Source organism: Bubalus kerabau, chromosome 1, assembly GCF_029407905.1.
Source record: "Bubalus kerabau isolate K-KA32 ecotype Philippines breed swamp buffalo chromosome 1, PCC_UOA_SB_1v2, whole genome shotgun sequence".
NCBI classification, from domain to species: domain Eukaryota; kingdom Metazoa; phylum Chordata; class Mammalia; order Artiodactyla; family Bovidae; genus Bubalus; species Bubalus kerabau.
This window is the reverse complement of record NC_073624.1, coordinates 65359483-65380278: the sequence shown is the minus strand read 5'-3', so window position 1 is coordinate 65380278 and position 20796 is coordinate 65359483. Positions and strand designations below refer to the sequence as shown.

General features: G+C 45.4%; 2 protein-coding genes across 10 annotated transcripts in view; one reads left to right on the top strand and one right to left on the bottom strand.

The window, feature by feature from the left end:
* Positions 1-710: 710 nt before the first annotated feature.
* NABP2 (nucleic acid binding protein 2) lies at positions 711-6846 on the bottom strand. Of its 6 annotated transcripts, none has more exons than XM_055577818.1 (8): positions 6612-6837; positions 6268-6349; positions 4548-4651; positions 4036-4174; positions 3889-3960; positions 3649-3730; positions 3491-3554; positions 711-1230 (listed from the first exon to the last, which is right to left on the bottom strand). In XM_055577818.1, the coding sequence occupies exons 3-8, from the start codon at positions 4624-4626 to the stop codon at positions 1031-1033; spliced, it is 636 nt and encodes a 211-aa protein (XP_055433793.1). In that variant the 5' UTR covers positions 4627-4651; positions 6268-6349; positions 6612-6837; the 3' UTR covers positions 711-1030. The 6 variants fall into 6 exon arrangements, with proteins under 6 accessions (XP_055433793.1, XP_055433785.1, XP_055433802.1 ...); XM_055577810.1 differs by having other exon boundaries at positions 4548-4649; positions 6263-6349; positions 6612-6835; XM_055577827.1 differs by lacking the exon at positions 3889-3960 and having other exon boundaries at positions 4548-4649; positions 6263-6349; positions 6612-6846.
* A 143-nt stretch (positions 6847-6989) lies between these two features.
* Positions 6990-20796, top strand: part of RNF41 (ring finger protein 41) — a 28309-nt gene continuing 14502 nt past the window's right edge. The window contains exons 1-3 of one of the 4 annotated variants that reach the window (XM_055577799.1): positions 6996-7142; positions 7635-7786; positions 9802-9986. The gene's annotated coding sequence lies outside the window, so the exon portion shown is untranslated. Of the gene's footprint in view, positions 7143-7634; positions 7787-9801; positions 9987-20796 lie in introns of all 4 variants that reach the window. The other 3 variants (XM_055577793.1, XM_055577782.1, XM_055577777.1) reach the window with 3 other exon arrangements.

Here is a 20796-nt window from a genome sequence, read left to right as displayed (position 1 = left end):
CCCCGAGTAGGGAGGGGCCACCCTCTGCCCCTGGAAAAGCCACATGGCCAAGGAGAGCCTGGGCCTGGCCTTTTCTTCTAAATAATTTACACACACCCCCAAGCCAGTCGGTACCATCTTAGCCTCTCGCTGTCTAAACTGCCACCCCATCTACCTTACCTATGGCATTGGGATTCATTCAGCTCCAACCCCCATGCCCCATGCCCACATTCCCTGGAAAGTTGGCCCCAGATGTCCCCTAAGCTGGAGAGGAGGGTAAAAAGGCAGATGAGTGGCAACACCAGATGCATGGGGAAGAAATTGTTTTTATCAATTTCTCATTCCAGAAGAGAAAGGGCCAGAACTCAGGGAATCATGACCAAGAAAGGGGACGCTCTGGTGGGAGGAGGAAAGGAGCGTCCAGGCCCTCTGGCTTTAGGTTGGGGAGCACAGTCTGAGCGGGGTGATTGGTCCAGGGGGTCGAGGTTGGCGTTACCTGACAGCAGCAAACAGGGACACCCAGAGGAAGGGGGATGCCGTCTTCTTGGTTCCAGCTGTGGGGGGTAGGCAGGCAGGTGGACAAGGGTCACCCGTAGGGAGGGGGCAGGGGAGGGGCACTACCTTAAAGGGGCAGGCACTGCTTCTCCCCTCCACCTCCTAGGGACACCCCACCTTTCGGAAGGCCCAGCTGCCAATCTCTTCATTTTCCCATGGAAAGCAAAGGAGTCCAGTACAGAGTGGTAACATTTATTAGGAGATTCAATTAGACTTCCACATCACACACTCAAGAAACAGACTAACCGTCGTTTCTAAGCAGGAAGGAGGGGAGGCAGAGGGCCCCGAACCCCAGGAGACAGGCAGCTTCAGCTGGACAAGGAGGGGAGAATGGGCTGAGGGTGGAGAAAAGCCGCTGCTCACCCACCCTCCAGTGAAGTTTAGTGGCTAAAATACGTCTACCCCCTGGCCCCCTAGACACGGCAGCCCAGGAGAAAGCTGTGTTCTCTAGCAGAAGCCTGGCTTATGGCTGGTGGCGGGAAGGAGGAAAGTATCGCTATCTCTTGCTGCTCCTCCGGGTTTCTTTGCCGTTACTGACAGGGTTGCTGGAGGGGCCGGGGGGGCCGGCAGCTGTGTGGTTGGGCTGGCTTCGGGTAATTCGGGTGCTGGGGGGGTGGGAGGGAGTGTGAGGCGGGTGCGGGCCACCACCAGGACCTGGTGGGGCGCTCAGTCCATTCCCGTTCTGGCTCTCAGAGGCTAGTTGTGGGAGAAAGAGGAGAAACACAGGAATCAGAAAACTAAGGCAGGCGAGCATCCATCCCCAAGACCTCCCTGCAGCCCCGGCGGACAGAGCAGTCTTCACCAAGTACAACTGCACATTTAAGGCTGTGTGACCAAGTGCAAAGAATGTGAGTTTTAGGAAGGGGCCCCAGAGAAGACGCAATTATTTTGACAGTTGCTACATGAACCATTGTATATTTTCTTTAAAAAAAAAAAAAAAAAAAAATGGCTGCACCTCACAGCTTGCGGTATCTTACTTAGTTCCCTGACCAGGGATTGAACCTGGGCCCTCAGCAGTGAGAGCAAGGAGTCCTAACCAGTGGACTGCCAGGGATTTCCTATTTTTTCTTTTTATTCATCTCTATCATTAGGAGTCACACCTAGCTGTTTAGTTCTAGGCTCAAGGACCACCAACAAAATAGCTCTTGACCAAAACTGACTGTAAAACTGGAGAATCACTGGGAAGGGAAATTTGTGTTAAAGTGTAAGAAGGATCTTGAAGAAAACAGTGTGGTGTGTATCACAATGAATCACATTCACTTGAGAAAATATAAACAAGAATAAGCAAAAAAAAAAAAAAAAACTATTATACATACTCACACCCCCAAAATAACAGACAACACTTTTGTGTATATTTTCAGTGTTTAATCCTTGAACTACCTTAGCTGTGAAAACCACCATCACCACACTTACCACAGTGTATTATTAACATAACCATCATCTGTGGGACTATTTCCTGCATGGACTTCGAGCTCCTAAAGACAAGTGCTGTGTTTTTTCCCTTGTGTTCCTCATCTATAAATGCTTGTTAAATGAAGATAGATGCCTGCCTCTCACATACACAAGGCACCATGAACTCTAACCATACCCCTGCTGATCCATCAGACAAAGATATCTGCAGCCAAAACTGAAGAATAAAGCTCCTTCCTTAATTCACAGAAATAATTAGGAGAGTATGTAGAAAGTAACTGTTTTGATGCCATACATTTTTTTCTTTAAAACCTTCTGTACTTATTAGCAGCGGACAAAGCAAATAAACATGTAGCAAATGAATATGAGGGGGCAAACAGGCTTAAATGTATCTTATTTAAAATATTTTTGTAAACAATGGAGTTATAGAGACCAGAGAATATGTAACTGTCATATTTTCAGTTGGAAATATGGATGCTTACTTTTTATAGTGGAATTAAATGTTGTTATTTCATGGTGTTTCCAAAAAAACACCATGACCTCGAGTGGTTCTAATGCAGGTTAGGAAACCACGGTAACTGAGGATGCAGACACAGACTGAGGAACGCCAGAGGCAGCCCGAAGCCTAGTGTCACGGGAGAAACGCAAGGCATGGACCCGAGGCAAGAGAGCCAAACATCCAGGAGAGGAGCGTCAGCTGGGAGATGACCCAGGAGAAAAGAACAGTAAAAAAACAGGTTTCTAAGGAAAAGCCAAGGGAAGAAGGGAGTGATGTTGGTGAGTGATTCTCATTAAAAGTTGATGATCCACAGGAAGGCAAATTCTCGAGACCAAAAGCAAGGGCTTCTGAGTTGGAAGAACCATAATCCCGAGGGCCAAGGCCTAGGAGCGGGGCCTTAAATTTCAAGAGTGGCAACCCTAAACAGAAACTATGGGCTTAAAGTGGTGCGGTATGGACTCCATGTGGAGTCATGTAAGTAACAGTGTATCAGAACTGATACTGAATCAAAATAGGCAAGGGTGGAAAATGCCAAGTTTCTGCCAAAGGAGAAGCAGAGAGGAAGGAGCTAGAAAGAAAGAGGGCAGTCTGCAGAGAAACTGCTCTCATTTTTGGCTCTGAGTGTTAGTGGCAAAAGGGAGCTCTATCAGTCAGTGATAGAAACATATCCCCAAATGTTTTCACCCGAGGGACTTGCAAAAGAACTGGGAGAGGGACTTCCCTGGTGGTCCAGTGGTTAAGAATTCGCCTGCCAATGCAGGGGATGTAGGTTTGATTCCTGGTCATGGTACTCACATCTCACATGCCATGGGGGCAACTGAGCCCACGCACCACAAGGAAGATCCTGTGTGATGCAACTAAGATCTGACACAACCAAGTAAATAAATATACAAACATTTATTAAAAAAACAAAACAAAAAACTGGGGTGGAAAAGGCTATAATCACAGAAAAGAGATTTGGAAAAGGGATGAAGGCAATGCATCTCTCCAGGCTGGGGAGATTAGGGAAACTAGGAGGACTAGTGAATGGAAGAGAAACACGTTTACCTGGAGAAGTAGCAGGGGGTCCAGTGGGAGGCTGGGGAGCCGCAGGGCCACTGTCGTTCTGCACCTGAAGGCACAGATGACATATGCAGACCTTATTCTCTGCCAGGCTTCTTGGCCTGACCTGCCCTCCTTCCCCACATCACAGTCATGGGACCCACCGTCTTGCTGGGTGCCTGCTGGGTGCTGTATTCGGGGTTTGGCTCACTGAAGTTAGGAACCTCAGAATAAACCATACAGAATCTGCAAGGGGAGAAAGCGGCAAATCCTCAGACCCATCCCCTGGAAACCTCAGAAAGGTCCAGACTCCGAACATGGAATGCACACCCTCATGCTGCCTCCTGCAAAACACAAACTGCTTTCCTTGGCCTGTGCTTCTACCTTCCCAAGATAGCACTTACTCTCCAATCTTCTGAAGATCACCCCCACGGCCAGTGTACAATGTCAGACAACCTTTGAACACTGACGCATACCTGTGGGGGCAAAAAAGCAGGATTCAGAGTTACAGAGAAGGCCCTTGAATAACCAGAAGTCATCTGATGGCTTACCCTTTGGTGAGCCGGATAATATCCCCAGGCTGGATCAGGTTGCCCACGTCATCCCAGACAGAGATATTGATGCTGCCAGTTTTGTCTGCCACTTTGCAGGTCCGAACCTCGTGCCCGTCCTTTGTCTTGGTCACTCGGCCTGGAGGAAATAGACCAATGGGTGGGGGTGGTCAAATAAATAGGGGTGGTGATGATCAGAGGGATGAAGTCTAGATATTGGCGGAGTGAGGTGTACAAACAGGGCGAAGCCAAATCCCTGGGGCAGGGAGGAGCCAGCACCATGGAGAGGGCCCTGAGTGGGAAACGGCCTGGAGGCACTGGAGGCTTGGATCTGGCAAGAGTTCCCTCCATCTACCCTACACTCGACTACAACTCTCCGGGCGGGGGCTAGGAGAGAGATTGGACGTAAGCAGTGCCTTGGGGTGCGCCCTGCCATTCTGAGTGCAAGTTAAGAATGGTTCTCCCCAACCCCGAGAGCCTACGCAGGGGGCCCGCCGCCCCAGCAGAGCCACCTGTCTCCAGCACAATGAAGATGAGGTTCAGATTCTTGAGCCCGGGCTTGATATCCTTCACGAAGGTCTCCGTCGTCATGCTGCCCAAGCCTCAGCACCCCACTAGAAGGGGGGAAAGGGGATGAAGGTTCAATGCATGGACCTTCCCATGTCCACTTCGCAAGGCCTATCTACCACACTAGGCTGGTCAGGCAGCCCTAAACCATCTAACTCTTCTGAAAGGGTAGAAACGAACTTCCCCGTGGGCCTCCAACTTCAAGATCAGAATTTGGGTCTCTGGATAGGCTGTTTCGGGGCTGGAAGTCCCCCCTCCCCCGATGCTCTTTCAGTCTCAAGTCCCGAAGTGGGAAAGCCGACGGAAACCGGGGCAGAGAACCTGATGCTGAGCCAAGGAATGGAATCTCACTCGCCACACCTTCCCGAACCCTCATCTGGACAATCCGGGACTCAGTCCATCCTCTCCCCCAGCCCACAGCCTACCACCCACCCAGCCAGCCCGCTGGACTGTGCACGCCGCCGAGTCGCCCGCAGGGGGAGCCAAAGGTCCCCAGGCCGCCGGATGCGGACCAATGGAACGCAGGAGTAAGAACATTCCCGGAAGTTTTCCCCGGCCGGCCTCCTCTAGCCAATCAGCACTGCCCCGGCTCGGGCCCCTGCGTCCCGCCGCGGGTTCGCACCCGGCCAATCGGGATTCGAGATTCACGCGCCGCGAAAGGGGTGGGATTTTAGGTATTAAAGGAGCTTCAGAGGGTTGACTGCGCAAAGAATAACAAAGACCACCAGGGGGCGCCTCAGGTCCCAGTTTTCCTCCACTTGACTAGGCGATGCTAAGTCGCGTGTCCGACTCTGTGCGACCCCATAGACGGTAGCCCACCAGACTCCCCCGTCCCTGGGATTCTCCAGGCAAGAACACTGGAGTGGGTTGCCATTTCTAGGCGCAAGCACTAAGATTTTCTTTCTCCAAGATTTTCTCCTAGTCGTGAGACAGTGGAAATAGGACCAAAGGTTTTTTGGAATCCAGCGGACAAAAGCATAAAAACAAGCTCATCACTTCACTTTTTTACTCGACAGTTCTTAAATATGTGATTCCATTTTGCAGACGAGAAAAAGCAGTGACTCAGTTCAGTTGAATCGCTCAGTCGTGTCCGACTCTTTGCGACCCCATGAATTGCAGCACGCCAGGCCTCCCCTAGCACATGTTAAAAGCAGTGTCTAGCACACAACAGGCAGTTTCCTCCTCTTCTCCAACTGCTCTAACCCTCATCTTTATTTCTGATTTGGGGCCCTCAAGTTTAATGCAGTAACCAGCTTGGTCAAGATCTCTGGAAAAAGTAGCATTCACACCAGAGACAGACAATTGGCAGACTCACTCCTTACCCCTGGAAATAATGGAATCTGGGGCTCAGAGAGCCCCAGTTCCTCTCACAATCCGAAAGGCAACTGTTCCTGAAGTACTCAATCCCTAGACCTCAGGATCCTCAGAGGACTAAACAGAAGAGGCCCGAACCTTTAGTTCCCTTTGAGACTTGATACATAGTCAACAAAATGTAGCTAGCTCTGTAGTATTGCGTATAAACCAATTATATATATAAACAATGTACATACATGTGCGTTACCATTCGCCTAGCGAACATCGGTAAAAAAATACTGCTTATCAGATTAGCCTAAGAGGCCATGCAATTGTAATACCTTGGTTTGCTTAATCAATCCCTTACCTTCTTCTAGAGGGCTTTAGGCTCCACCTTGACTTTCCTCGGAGCTCAGGTTCTCTCCCGCCCACACCCCCAGCCACGGTGTTGTACCTTAAGGAAAGCAAACCACAACCCGGGAAGAGGGACATTTTTATCTCCCTTCTGTCCCCTGATGTGTTTCAGGCAACTATACGAGTGCTCCGAAGGCCGACGTAAATACGGCGGGAGTGAGACTGGGAGGGAAGCGGGCAACCATAGATCAAAGTTTTCCGGTCAGACACTCCCCCATTCCCCACCCAGTGGTCGCCTCGTTGACTACATATCCACTCCCATGACTATGAGTCATAAGATCAGGAGGCTCCGGGATGCTGACCACGGCTCTGGAAACGGGAGAGGGGCCGGGGAGACGGCAGGTCACTGCAGGCCAGCCTACTAGCGACGATCTCGCACCAAGTCGCATCAGCTTTAGAGCACGAACACGTGCACCCCTCCAAAGCGAAGTCTCCGCTCCTGGAGAATCGGCCTCCTGCTCAGCCCCTGATGTTCACGCTGGGAAGAACATAGAGTCCTCCCTCCCAAATGGCTATCTAGTTCTCCCTGGGACCACAAAGACTTCCGGTCTAGAGCGGAGGCCTGGCTAGCCTTCACTCTCCTCGTTGGCTGCTCGTGGTTTCTAGTCCAGGACAGAGTTAAACAAAGAGGCGGAGTTTGGTGACGAGCTTCCGCCGGGTTGCGTAGCCGCGGTGGGCGGGGCAAAGGTTCCGTCCCACACGGCGGCGAGTGGTCGGAACCCTTTCGCGTCTTCTTCCCCTTCCCCTTCCCCTCCCAGAAAAGGCTGGGACCCGGCACCCGGGCTATCTCTCGGCCGCTGCGAGCACAGCGAGTCCAGACCGCTTCCAGGGCGGTGCGTACGGCGCCTGCGCGCGATCCTACTTAAAGAAGGGTGTGGGAGGGAGGGGGCGATGTCCCAGGGGGGATTGAGGCGGGGGTTCGAGATATTGGAGGTCAGGAGAAGGGATGAGAGTAAAGATGAAAAATGGAGGAAGGAGCAGCAGTAGGGAGGGGTCCAGAGGTGATAAAGGGGCGCTGGTGGGTGGGTTGTTGGGGTGATCCATTGGAATGGGGGAGCCTTAAAAAGTGCAGGAGGGGGCCTGGGCTGGCTGGAGGACAGGGAGGAGGGGACTTGAGGGAACAGCGTGGTGTTTAAATAGGCAATGATTGACAGGCCGGGAGCGGAGGAAGGGAACATTCTGAGGGCCAGCCTGGTAGGGGCCGCGGAACCTGAACCCCCGCCCTCGAAGCGCCATAGCTTGGCTCTTCTCCCATGCCTTGTCTTTGGCAGCCTTGTCTTCCTTCTCCATTCCTTCCCCTCTCTCCCTCCCACCCGTCTATGTAGGAATCTCACATTCCTTACATCCCTGCCCTGGGTTTGCAGCCGGTCCCTCTTCACAGGCTTCACCCACCGGAAAGCCTTCTCCAAGCCAGAACGCAGAGGAAATTGAGGACTGGGAAGGAGGGAGCTGGAGAAGGAGCAGAAAGCTGAGAGGGGTGAGAGTGTTTCGCTTGAGGGACTGACAGGCATCTTCATTCAGAAACTGACTTCGTTCCATCTAGTAGCAAATGCAGCTGTTAATGAGACCACTGAACCACTGTTCTTGGGGACTGGACTGTGATAAAGTCTAATCCCTTCCTGTACAGGTGGTTTTAGTCTGACAATAGAGCAAGAAGCTGATATTGTTGCAGGCTGCTAGTTTTCCCCAGATAGGGATGGTAGGGAATCTGAGTGATGCAATGTTACTGCCCTGTGTGTCCAGCCGACTTTGTGGCTGCACCTGGATAGAAAAGAAGAAACAAGCTTCTTTCAACTATTTCCTCACGGACCCTCAGAACTCTAAATTTATTTTGCATTCTATTGCTACAAATACCTCATGGTGTTTGTACGAATAGTGGTATGAATAGCAGTATTCAGTATGCTTTCATATTTATTATGTCATTTTATTTTCCTGGATAATATGTAAGATAGATAAGTCAGTTACCATTTTCCCTGCTTGACAGGTGAAGAAACTGAAAGCTGCAGAAGGGATACATGGCTTGCTAAAAGTCGTACAGCTGGCAGAGCAGGGACCAGAATCCGGGTCTCCTGACTCCAGGTGCCCCTTTGTGTTGAAAAATCCTGTTTTGTTCTGGTCAAGAGAGCTGTGAGGGGGGATATTTTTTCCCAGGATGGACAACTGGTAGTCTGGAACTTGTCTCTAAAAGACTGAACATAGCACTGATTCCTGGAAGCTTTTCTTGAGGTTTGGGGTGGACGCCAGGCTGTTGGGAAATACAGTATTGTCAAAATGGAAGAAGCATTGTACATTCCTCTGTATTATGAATGGGAGAGACCTATCAACTCCCTCCCACTGCCCCCCAACTACCTGGTCTGCTGCCTTTATCCTCTGATTAGTTTTTAAATACTGCACTAACATGTTACCGGAGAAGGCAGTGGCACCCCACTCCAGTACTCTTGCCTGGAAAATCCCATGGACGGAGGAGCCTGGTGGGCTACAGTCCATGGGGTCGCTAAGAGTTGGACATGACTGAGCAACTTCACTTTCACTTTTCACTTTCAAGCATTGGAGAAGGAAATGGCAACCCACTCCAGTGTTCTTGCCTGGAGAATCCCAGGGACGGAGGAGCCTGGTGGGCTGCCGTCTGTGGGGTCGCACAGAGTCAGATGCAGCAACAGCAGCAGCAGCAACATGTTATGGCTGCTGAGCATAATAAACTAATGAGCCCATGTACCAGACTCAGGATGAGGTGGTCTCTGTTTTATGGATAAAAACTGTCATCCTTCCTAACATAGTCCTTAATATTGATCCATGTGAAGGTGAGGAAAGGAATTTGAGTAGTTTCTGTTCTGCCTCTGAAGCTTTGTCTCCCTCTACTTGGTTTCATCCTTTTAGTAATGAGAGTTTGGTCTTCCCAGTTGTCTGTCCTGGAGTAATTTCCTGATTGACTGCGTCTTCATTTGTTTTAAAAAAAAGCCTGATCCCTTCAGGAATATTTCCGGAATTACACCTATACCAATATTCTTGAGTATCTTCTCCTTGTGAAACAGTATTTTCTGAGTGGAGAGTAGGACACAATTCTTTTTATATGAAATAATTTATGCGAAAGCACTTTGGAAACATTAAAGCACCATACTGTGCATGTAAGGCATCATGGCTCTCTGTGTTACGTAGCCACAGATTTGGATTCTCTGGCATTCCTTGCAATTGTTTGCACTGAATAAAAGAATCTTTTCTGTCTCAAACAGCTCCTCTTCCCTGCCTTGCTTCTTGTCCCTTTCTGTCCCCACCTCAGCTGTGTTTGAATCACTTGGCCCGGGTGTGTGATTCCTTAGCAGATGACCTCACTCCTTACAGAGTAGCCTGTGTGCCTAACCCTGAAACCTGTAGCTCTCAGTGGAGTTGTCTTGTCCTCCTCAACTGACCGTCAGATCCAAGTCTGTCTAGTTTCACTGCCAAGTGCAGGTAGTGCTCCTGACTCACCTTTTTCTTCCTTGTTCCTATTAATAGAGTGCTCCCGATTGTGACATCACATCCATCCCCTTGGCGATGGAGCTTGTTACTAGGAAGGAAGACTCAGTCGGAGAATAGCCAACAAGATGGGTTACTGGGAGCGTCTCCTGAGTGGCACTGAGTGGAGGCATCAGGGGGTCGGAGCCTTGTGAACAGGGAACCTGCCCCCCAACACTTGGAAGGTAAAAAGCATTGATTCAGAACCCCCTTCTGGGCTTCAACCCTCTTCTCTGCTAGTCTGGATTCCTTCTGCTCTTGAAAACCTGATTCTCAAAACTCTTTTCTGCATAAACTTTTTTATGATTAACCCATGTCAGTCTGTTCTTCAATGTACACTTATGTCTTACATGAACTATTAACTTTGACTTGTTGATAAATTGTTAAATTTTACTATTTTTGTGTGTTTTATAGCCTGCGTACTCACTCATTGAACTCAAGCCTGTGCATTTGTTTGAGGACAAGGATTGTGCTTGCTGTTTCTTTTACATGTCTTTTACATGAAGATTAGATTGGGGGTAGCCACACAAATAGTGCTTGGTGCTGATGACCAAGGTGGTGGTGGGGGTGGGGTCCTTGCTGATCTTTGAGGCCTGGTAGGCCTCACTTGAGGTGTTAGAGTTGTTTTTGAAGGATTGTGTGACCTCTGGATGCTTATTTATTTATTTATTTAAAAAATATTTATTTATTTGGGTGTGCCGAATCTTAGTTGCAGTATGTGGGATCTAGTTCCCAGACCAGGTATTGAACTCACGGTCCCTGCATTGGGAGCATGGAGTCTTAGCCACTGGACCACCAAGGAAGTCCCCCTCTGGATTGTCTTTCAAATTTAACCAATTAAAGTGTGTGCTGAAGAAGCCTGACTTTAAAAATCCCCTGTGCTAAATCTAGTCTGGATCACAGAATTCTGGAATTAAATGGAACCTTAGAGGCAACGAGAAAACTGAGTTCTAAGAGCTCAGTTCTGTAAGAGAGGGAGTGACTTCACTCTAAGGATTCTATTGCTTAGATGAAAAAGACCACTTTCTTCCATTTAGAAAGTCAGGAGAGTTGCCTAAAGAGAGCAAGGTCAAACTTGGCTCTCATAAAGCCAGGGCACCTTTTATAATATAATTACCCCTAATTTAGCCTGTTTTTGTACTTATGTAGAACTTGTATTGTCTTGGCTGCTTCATTTCATGTGGAGTAAAGGGAACTGAGGCCCGGAGAGGTGAAGTCAGTTGCCTAAGGTTACACACTGCTCAGTAATAGAGCTAGAGTGCCACTCAGGTTTCTAGATTGTCAACTCAGTTTTCTTTTTCCACATCTATTTGTTTATTGGGAGACAGGGAGATAAGATGAAATGTTTTAGGGACTCCCTTGAGGCACCCTTCACCAGCTACTTTTTTCACTAGGTTGAAATTCCTAGGAGTCACCTGTTTCATTGCAGTGGGGCAGGTTATGGGGCCCTTTGCCTTAATGTCTGGTGACTTGTGGTAATTGGTGCTGGAGAATTCTTAGCCCTCTGTACCTGTATTGTATTCAGGGCATGGATGAGAGAGAAGGAGTAGAAGGAGGTTATAGCACACATGCTTGGATTTTACCAGTATAAACATGTGACAGCATACCCAGTTACTCTAAGATGGGCATCGCACTAACGTCTGTGCATGTGAATGTGCACGGTTTGCACATCGGTACATGGGTTCAAGAAACCCTGAATAAGGGAGGGTAAATGTTCAGGCTCTTTCAGAAACAATCCGTTTTGAATTCCTAGCTCTCTCTGGGAGTAGACCAGTGAAAACAATCGCAACAGTAAGTTACAAGGGTGTAGGGAGTGGCCTAGTAAAGTTCTCAAGTTTTTATTTATTTATTTGAAATTAATTAATTAGTTTACTTATCATTTTTGGCTGCACTGTGCCTTCGTTCCTGTATGTGGGCTTTCTCCAGCTGCGGGAAGTGGGGGCTACTCTCTAGTTGTGGTGCACAGGCTTCTTGCAGTGGCCTCTCTTGTTGCGGAGCACAGGCTCTGGCCCATGGGCTCAGTGGTTGTCGCATACAAGCTTAGTTGCGCTGAGGCCTGTGGAATTTTCCTGGACCAGGGATCATCAAACCTGTGTCCCCTGCATTACAAGCAGGATTCTCGACCATTGGACCACCAGGGGAGTCGTCACATTTTTATAATAATGCTGACCAGAAAAGTAGAGACATCCCAGTGTAACAGTGAGGAAGTACAGCCTCATAATTACCTGCTTTGGTTCTGGCCTGCTGGGAATGCAGTTTTCAGTTTGGGTTCAGAATGTTCAAATTGGGTAAGTTGGCGGAACTCCTATTAAGCCTGAAGGGACACTTCAGTGCTAATTTAGTTCAACTCCCCGACTTACGTGAAACCTTCCAAGGCCTTTTCCTGTTCTACAGCTCAACAAGGAGATCTAGGAAACTGTGCTTCCAGTGGCTGTGGTCACTGGCTGTGATTCTTGCGGTCTCTGTGGTTTCAGTTTTATAAAGGCTTCTGTCACTAGGGCAGTAAGCAATTGAGTTCTTGTGAGGCACCCCCCTTGAAATGAGAACCTACCCCTGTGATAGTCCCACAGTAATACTGAGAGTCCTAGAGAGAGAAGGACTAGTCACAGAGCCTAGCCTGTCAGCTTGACTGTCTACCCAGGGGCCAGGCGAGACAGGGCAAGGAGCTGGCTTCCAAGGCTGTGTATAACCACTTCCTTCAGCATGTTTCCCATAGACGACACATCGGAAATACCCTAGTCGGAATGAAATCTAAATTTCTCCGTAATTCTTGAGGTCACACCTCTGAAAGAAGAGAGTTAGAGGAAGATGGATAAAACAGGAGCATCTCCAAGCAGATAAAGTGGAGGTTTCGATTCAGAAAGAACAATGCCCAGCATCTTTGCAGAGTTCTGTAAACCTTGACTTTATGGTGGGAACCTTGTAACTCCTAAGCCTGGCTGGTGGCTTCTACACCCTCTGACCATCCCTGTACCAACTGAGGCAAGTTCTCTGCTGTTTCTTCTGGGGATGTGGGATCCCATGAGACCCCACTAAGATCAGTTTTCAGAATTTGTAGTCTTCCTTAAGATAGCATTTTATTTTAAATATTTATTTGGCTGTACCAGGTCTCAGTTATGGCATCCAGAATCTTCTAGTTGATCTTTAGTTGTGGCCTGTGAGATCTAGTTCCCCTACCAGGAATCGAACACAGGTCCCCTGCATTGGGAGCATGAAGTCTTAGCCGCTGGACCACCAGGGAAGTCCCAGGACTGTTTTGAAATTAAAACACAAGTGAAACATACTACAGACTCTCAGCCTGCTTTCTACATTGCCCCATAGCAACAAGAGAGAGAAGGGTATTGTTTTAATTTTTGCCCCTTGCTCTAAGGTAACTGATTTTTTTTAAATTATGTCTTGCAGAAATATATTCTGTAGATCAAAATTATAATCTCATTAGATTTTTAAAATGTGTACACAATATATTCCACTTAAAAAGAGAAGTTTTTATATAAATGGGACCACCACTATATGTACTGTTTTTGCAGCTTGCATTTTTCAGTTTGAGAGGCAGTTTAACATAGCAGTTAAAGGCTTGAGCCCTGGGGCCAGTCTGCCTGGTTTGGTATCTGGCTCCACCACCTGTTAGCTGTGCGATTTTGGGAAAGCTTTTTTTTTTTTTTTTAAATGTTTATGTATTTATTTGGCTGTGCTGTGTCATAGTTGTGGCACACAGGATCTTTTATTAATAGTTGCGGCATGCAAACTCTTAGTTTTACCATGGCGATCTAGTTTTCTGACCAGGGATCGAACCCCAGCCCACTGCATTGGGAGCAGGAGGTCTTAGCCACTGGACCACCAGAGAGGTCCCTAGAGAAGCTTTTTAACCTTTGTGCATCTCTTTCCCATCTGTAAAAGGTCATGCTGACCTCACAGAGTAACTCATAGTTATTGTAAAAATCAGTTGAGTTAATATGCCAGAAATGCTTAGAATTGTGCCTACGACATAGAAATACTTAATAAATAATGATTTAATTATTATTTGGTTGTATAAGTAAAACATCATTGTAAAAAAGAGGAAGAAAAAACTAATAAAGCAAAACTCTGAGTGAAATTAAAAGTACTAATAACATGCAGAATATAGTCAATATCTTATAACTCTAAATGGAGTAGAACCTTCAGAAATTGTGAATCACTGTATTGTACACCTGTCACTTATATTGAACACCAACTATACTTCAATTTAAAAAGTATGGAGGAAAAAAGTAAAAGTACTAAATGTCTGTACTTAGGGGCAGCTTCTCATATGCTTTTAGATGCTCTCCAGCATAAGTGTGGACACACATAAAATTTTTTTAATGAAAATGGCACTGTAGAATATATACTATGAATAAATGTTATTTTACTTATATAAATAATGAATAAATTTGAATAACCTAAATAAACAAATATTAATAAAAATATCTAAGTCATATTAATGCTACATTGTATCCCATTTTAAGGATGTAAGGAATTCTACTGGATGTTTGTGTCACTTCTGATTTTTTTGTACTGTTATAAACAATACTTAGATAAACAACCTGGTATATTGTTTTGCTCACTTGTGTAATTATTTCCTTAGGCTAAGTTATTGAAATTAGGATTGCTAGATGAAAGGTATATATTATTTTAGGATATTGACTGACTGTTTTGTTATGATTCACCTTGATTAACTTTTTCTTGCAAGAGAACATTTTTTCCAGACCTTGCTATAGTATACAGCATGTTATATATGTGTGTTGTATATGTTACATGATATAAATGACACATATAGTATATGTGACATTGAGTGTTTTGGACATGTTTTTTCATTTAACCTTAATACTTTCACAGTTTAGGATAACTAATAAAAGTATTTCTTTATGTGACTATTGAGTACACACACACAGAAAATCTTTTTCAAAGATTCAAAGGGATAACTGAGGAAATTAAAAATTTCCCCCATTCCTGTTCCTTAATGACCCTTCTTCAGCAGCAGCCACTATTGGCCATTTCTGGAGAGTTTCGTATATATGAAAGCATATTCATATGCATTCATAATACATATGCACACATATGTATTATATTTTGCCCTTATTTTGGCACATTTCCATATACTATTATATACCTTAGTTTTTTTCTCTTAGCAGTGTATCTTGGAAAACTTCATACCTGATACATTTTAAGGCAGTAATAATTTTTTTCCCTCTGATTAATATAGTAGCTATTATAGAGAAACCAGATTACACTTTGTTCATTTAATTGAGGTAGATATTGTTAGAAGCTTCTCTGGTGGCTCAGATGGTAAAGAATCCACCTGCAATGCAGGAGATCTGGGTTCGACCTCTGGGTCAGGAAGATAGATAGATCCCCTGGAGAAAGAAATGGCTATCCACTCTAGTATTCTTGCCTAGAGAATTCCCTGGACAGAGGAGCTTGGTGGGCTATATAGTCCTTGGGGTTGCAAAGAGTTGGACACGACTGAGCAACTAACACTTTAACTTCATTTTCAAATATTGTAAAGTCAGGGGTTCAACAGCTGAATTATGGGTGTTGGGTGATATTTCTGCTATCATGTAGAGGCTGTCTCAGGTAGCACCTAGCCATTATTCAGAATAGCACAAACCAGTGTCAGGTTGCATTAACTGAAGTAGAGAGGAAATGCGATAATAGTTCCATTGTGTCCTTAGAGGTCGTCCGCAGGTAAAGCTCCCAATACCGGTTTTAGAAGGACATGGGTAACTCTAGATGCTGTGGGAGAGTTGAGTCTAGGCTAGATACTCCTCTTCTGTGCTCCTGCTGCTCTCTATCTTGACCTTTCCCAGGACTGTCTAAGCTCAGGGTGACTGACTCTTGGATACCATGGAGAGGATTCCAGCCCTGGTGTGTTAAACCAGATGGTCTCTTATGGTCCATTCCAACTCTAAAGGCAAAAATAAGACTGTCTTAACCAGGTCAGTGGGGAAAACTGTGTTTCAACAGATCTATATTCAAGTTTGTGTCCTACTTTTTAAATCTATTATTGGGTCGGCCAAAAAGTTTGAGTTTTTCCATAAGATATTACACAAAAACCTGAACAAACTTTTTGGCCAACCCAATATATTATGTTATTGTATATTCCTCATAAGCATCATTTAAAATACATATCCTCAGGCTTCCCTGGTGGTCCAGTGGTTAAGAATCTGCCTGCCAATGCAGGGGACATGTGTTTGATCTGCTGAAGATGAAGCTCTGATACTTTGGCCACCTTATGCGAAGAGCTGACTCATTGGAAAAGACCCTGATGCTGGAGCTGACTCTTTGGAAAAGACCCTGATGCTGGAGCTGATTCATAGGAAAAGAGCCTGATGCTGGGAAGATTGAAGGCAGGAGGAGAAGGGGATGACAGAGGATGTGATGGTTGAATGGCATCACCAATTCAACGGACATGAGTGTGAGCAAGCTCCGGGAGATGGTGAAGGGCAGGGAAGCCTGGTGTGGGTCGCAGAGTCAGACACGACTGAGCGACTGAACAATAGCAGCTTGGAAGATCCTGAAGACCCCGAGGCTACTCCTGAGCCAGTGCCCCAGAGCCCACAAGGTGCAACCACGGAAGCCCTCGTGCCTAGAGACTGCTCTGCAACAAGAGAAGCCACCACAGTGAGAAGCCTGTGCTCTGAAACCAAGAGTAGCCCGCACTCAGTGCAGCTAGAGAAAGCCTGTGCACAGCAGCAAAGACCCAGCGCAGGCAACAATAAACAAATAGATGTTTAAAAAAAAAAAAAATAGATGTGCTAGATATGCTCTTCCATCAGGTGGGCTTATATTACCATAAGTAAGTGTAGCTATACTTTACTGTTCACTTAAATGAATGTGATTATCTGATTTTTAAAAGTTCATTAGTGTGATTTTTGAAAACCTGTCTGGACCTCTTTCAGTACCATTCTTCTTTCCTGCTTTTTTTTAAAGCCTTAATTAAAAAAAAAAATATTTATTTGGCTGCACTTGGTCTTCATTGCTGCACTCAGGCTTTCTCTAATTGCAGTGAGTGAAGACAAATGTTCATTGCATTGCACGGACCTCTCATTGCAATGGCTTGTCTCAGAACACAGGCTCTAGGGCATTTGGGCTTTAGTAGTTACGGGGCACTGGCTTAGTTGCCTCATGGTATGTGGGAGCTTCTCACGGGGATCAAACCTGTGTCCCCTGCATTGTCAGGTGGATTCCTAACCACTGGACCACCAGGGAAGTCTGTCTGCTTTCCTGCTTTAAAGGTGTCCCTCTTCCTATTTAACATATTTCCTGGTTTCCATCCTACCTTTCCCTCAGTGACCAGATTCTCATCTTTACTTTTCCTTCTTCACTAGAGCTTTCCTTTTAGTACATACACATCCTCAAACCTTCCTTAGCAAAAGGAAAAAACACCCCTACCCAACCCCCTTCCTCAGCCTCCTGTGCTCCTCCTTTCTTCCTTGGAAATCAGGCTTTTGACAGTTTTCTTCAGTCCCCATCTCTCTCTCCTGTTCACTGGGCCACTGCAGTCCGGCTCCCACTCTCAATGCTGCGTTGGCCGCAGTGCCACCCAGCGCCATGCAGCCCCCCTCTGCTGTGGGCGTCCACAGTCCCATGTCTTGGCAGTTTCTGCTTTTTTAGTCCAACTTGTGTTTGCAGTTTTTGACACTTCTTTTCCCTCTAAACATTCCACTTCCTTAATTTGTGTGTGTGTGGTAAAAACACGTAACACAAAATTTCCATCTTCACCATTTTTGAGCATACAATACAGTTCAATAATGTTAAGTATATTCACATTGTTGTGAAACAGACCTCTGGAACATTCTCATCTTGCAAAACGGAAACTCTGCTCATGAAACAAGAATTCCTCTTTCCTTCCTCCTCGCCACACCCCCAACTCCCTTAACTTCTGTGACTCTCTTCTCTCCAGGATTTTCTCTTATCTGGGGCCAATCTTTTTCAGTCTCTCTCTTTTTTTTTTTCAGGCTCCTTCTCTGCCCCCCTTTTAAATGTCATTATTAAAGTATTTTCACACACTGTTGGTGGTGTTGTAAATTGAAAGGGCCTTTCCAGAGTATGGTATGGAAGTGTCTAGAAAACAAATAGCAAGCCCACCATTCAGCCCAGCAATTCCAGCTCTCAGTATCTGGCCTAGGAGAGAGATTTGTTCTCATGCTCCAAAAAAATCATGTTACAGGGGTGTTAATTGCAACATGATTTGTTTCAGGGGAAAAATTGGCAATCAGGCAAACCTCAGTCCTGAAGGGAATGGCAAAACACATTGTAATCAAGGCTTAGACTGGTGGCTTGAAAATTCTCAACCACTAGAATATAAACTGCCTGGAAGCAGGGCTTCTTTCAAACATGATTCTATGGGACTTCTCTGCTCCAGTGGTTAAGACTCTGAGCTTCCACTGCAGGGGGCATGGGTTGATCCCTGGTTGGGGAAATTAAGATTCTGCATGCTGTACACCGTGGGGAAAAAAAAAAAAAAAAATCTATGTATAGCAAAGGAGGGCAGGGCAATTGAAAGAAGGAGTGTTCACCAAGCAATGGATGGCGAGAGGAAGGTGGGAAGAGTGGCTTTATTCTTTTAAAATGAGCATGAAGTCATATATACTACTTGTGAAAAAAGGACAACTAAAAAATAAAGCAAAGAATCAGTGCTCCCTAATGTTCCATAGACTTCAGAACCATCCTCATTGTCTGGTTTCATTCTGTGTACTTTCCCTTGTGGCCTTTCAAAACCCATCAGCTATTACCTTCAGGATTTCTGCTTGGAATCTGAAACTCTACACGTCCAAGACTAGGATCATTATTACTTGTTACCCCATCCTGATCTTTTTCAAAGTTTCTTATTTTGGTAAATAAGAATTCACCACTAATTATCCAAGGCAGAAACAAAAAAGTAATCTTTTTATTACTTTCTGAACTAATATAAATTCCCTCTTTTAAAATTTTTGTTTATTCATTTTATTATTGTTATTTTTGGCTGCACCATGCAGTTTGCAGGATCCTAGTTCTCCGAAGTGGGAGCGTGGGAGTCCCAACAACCACTAGCCTGCTTGAGTCCTGATTCCTTCTCTTAAATGCCTTGGTTTGAACCTTTATACTTTTTTTAATCTTAATTTTTACAATAAACTCCTACAAAGATCTTACTCTCTCTAATATTCCCTATCCCCTATATTTTTTGCACGGCTGCCAGAATCTGCCAGTCTAAAATAGAAAGCTGATCATGTCAATTTCTTAAAGCTCCTTTGGGTGTACACACACTTAAGAATCTCCCCCACAACATTCTTACTTACATAGGAAAAAGTAATAACTCTTAGAGTAGAAAAACCTGACAGATAGCATTTAACCAAAGGGTCAAAGCTGGTACTACCAGGAACAGTACAGATCAACCTTATGTGCTCCTGATATGATGCATTGAGAACACAGTGCTACTTTGTGGTATTTTTGCCTAAAATGAAACCTGAATTTACTTACTTATTTTTAATATTTATCTATTTATTTGGCTGGGTCAGGCCTTAGTTGCAGTATGCAGAATCTTTAGTTGTGGCATTCAGAGTCTTAGTTGCTGCATCTGGGATCTAGTTCCCTGATCATGGATCGAACCTGGACCCCCTGCATTGGGAGCTTGGAATCTCAGCCACTGGACTGCCAAGGAAGTCCCAAAACCTGAATTTAATCATGAGGAAACATCAGACAAATGAGAGACATTCTCATATAACTGGTGTGTCTTCTTATTTAGTCATTGGCTGTGCTGGGCTTTCTCTGGTTGCAGTGGTTGGGGGCTGCTTTCCAGTTGCGGTGCGTGGGCTTTGTCACTGTGGTGGCTTCTCTTGTCGTGGAGCATAGGCTCTTGGCATGTGGGCTCCAGTAGTTGCAGCACGCAGGCTCAGTAGTTGTGGCACACGGGCCTAGTTGCTCTGTGGCATGTGGGGTCTTTCTGCACCAGGGATCGGACCCGTGTCCCCTGCATTGGCAGATGGGTTCTTATCCACTGTACCACCAGGGAGGTCCAGTGCGTATTCTTAAAAAAAATGTCAAATTTATAAAAAACGAAAAGGATTTAGTAACTTTTTCAGTCATAGGATTAAAGAAGTTTGACAACTCAGTGCATAATATAATTCAACATAATCTTGAATGTTCTTTTGCTCAAGGAGATTATTGGGACAACTGGCAAAACTGGAAAAATGGTTTGTAAATATAATATTACATCAATGTTAATTTCCTGATTTTTATAATTTTACTATCAATATAAAAAATGTTCTTTTAGGAAATACAGTACACAGTATTTATTTAGGGTTAAAAGCATCAAGTCTACAGTTTACTTTTAAAAGTTCAAAAAATTTTGATATATATATATATATAAATGTGGTTAAAAATATGCAGTTATAAATGTGGTTAAATGTAAACATTTAAGGAGTCTGGATGAAGGATATATGGGATCTTTGGAAGTCTGAAATTGTCAAAGTAAAAAAAACCTGTAAATTTATGTCAACAAAAATCCTTCAGGCACTCCCATAACTTTCAGGTTAATTCTAACCCTACTATAGTATCCCAGGGTCTTCATTACTCTTAATTTAAACCATCCCTCTTTAAGCTTCTAATGCTATATGCTGTCTCTTTGCTGTTGTTTGAACCAAGATTCTTTTGGTTGGAAGACACAGAAGCCCAACTCAAAGTAGCTTAAATAAAAAGAGGATACACAGGGTGTCTCACAGAAACCAAAGTTAGGAAGACAGCTGGATCTTGGGAATACACCTGCACTCTGATCTCAGGACTTGCTGCTCTCATCCAGGCCTTTCTCACTGTGTTCGTCTCAGTCTTTTCTTTCCCTCTGTAGATTTGTCTTCCTCAGTGAGCATGGCACACAGAGAAAGAGCAACTCATCTTGCTTGATGTCAAATTCAAATTCTCAGAGATACGATATGTTGGCCCTGATTGGGTTGCATGCTCACCCTTGGCCCAGTCAGGTGCAGCCTAGGGTAAGGTCTCTGTACT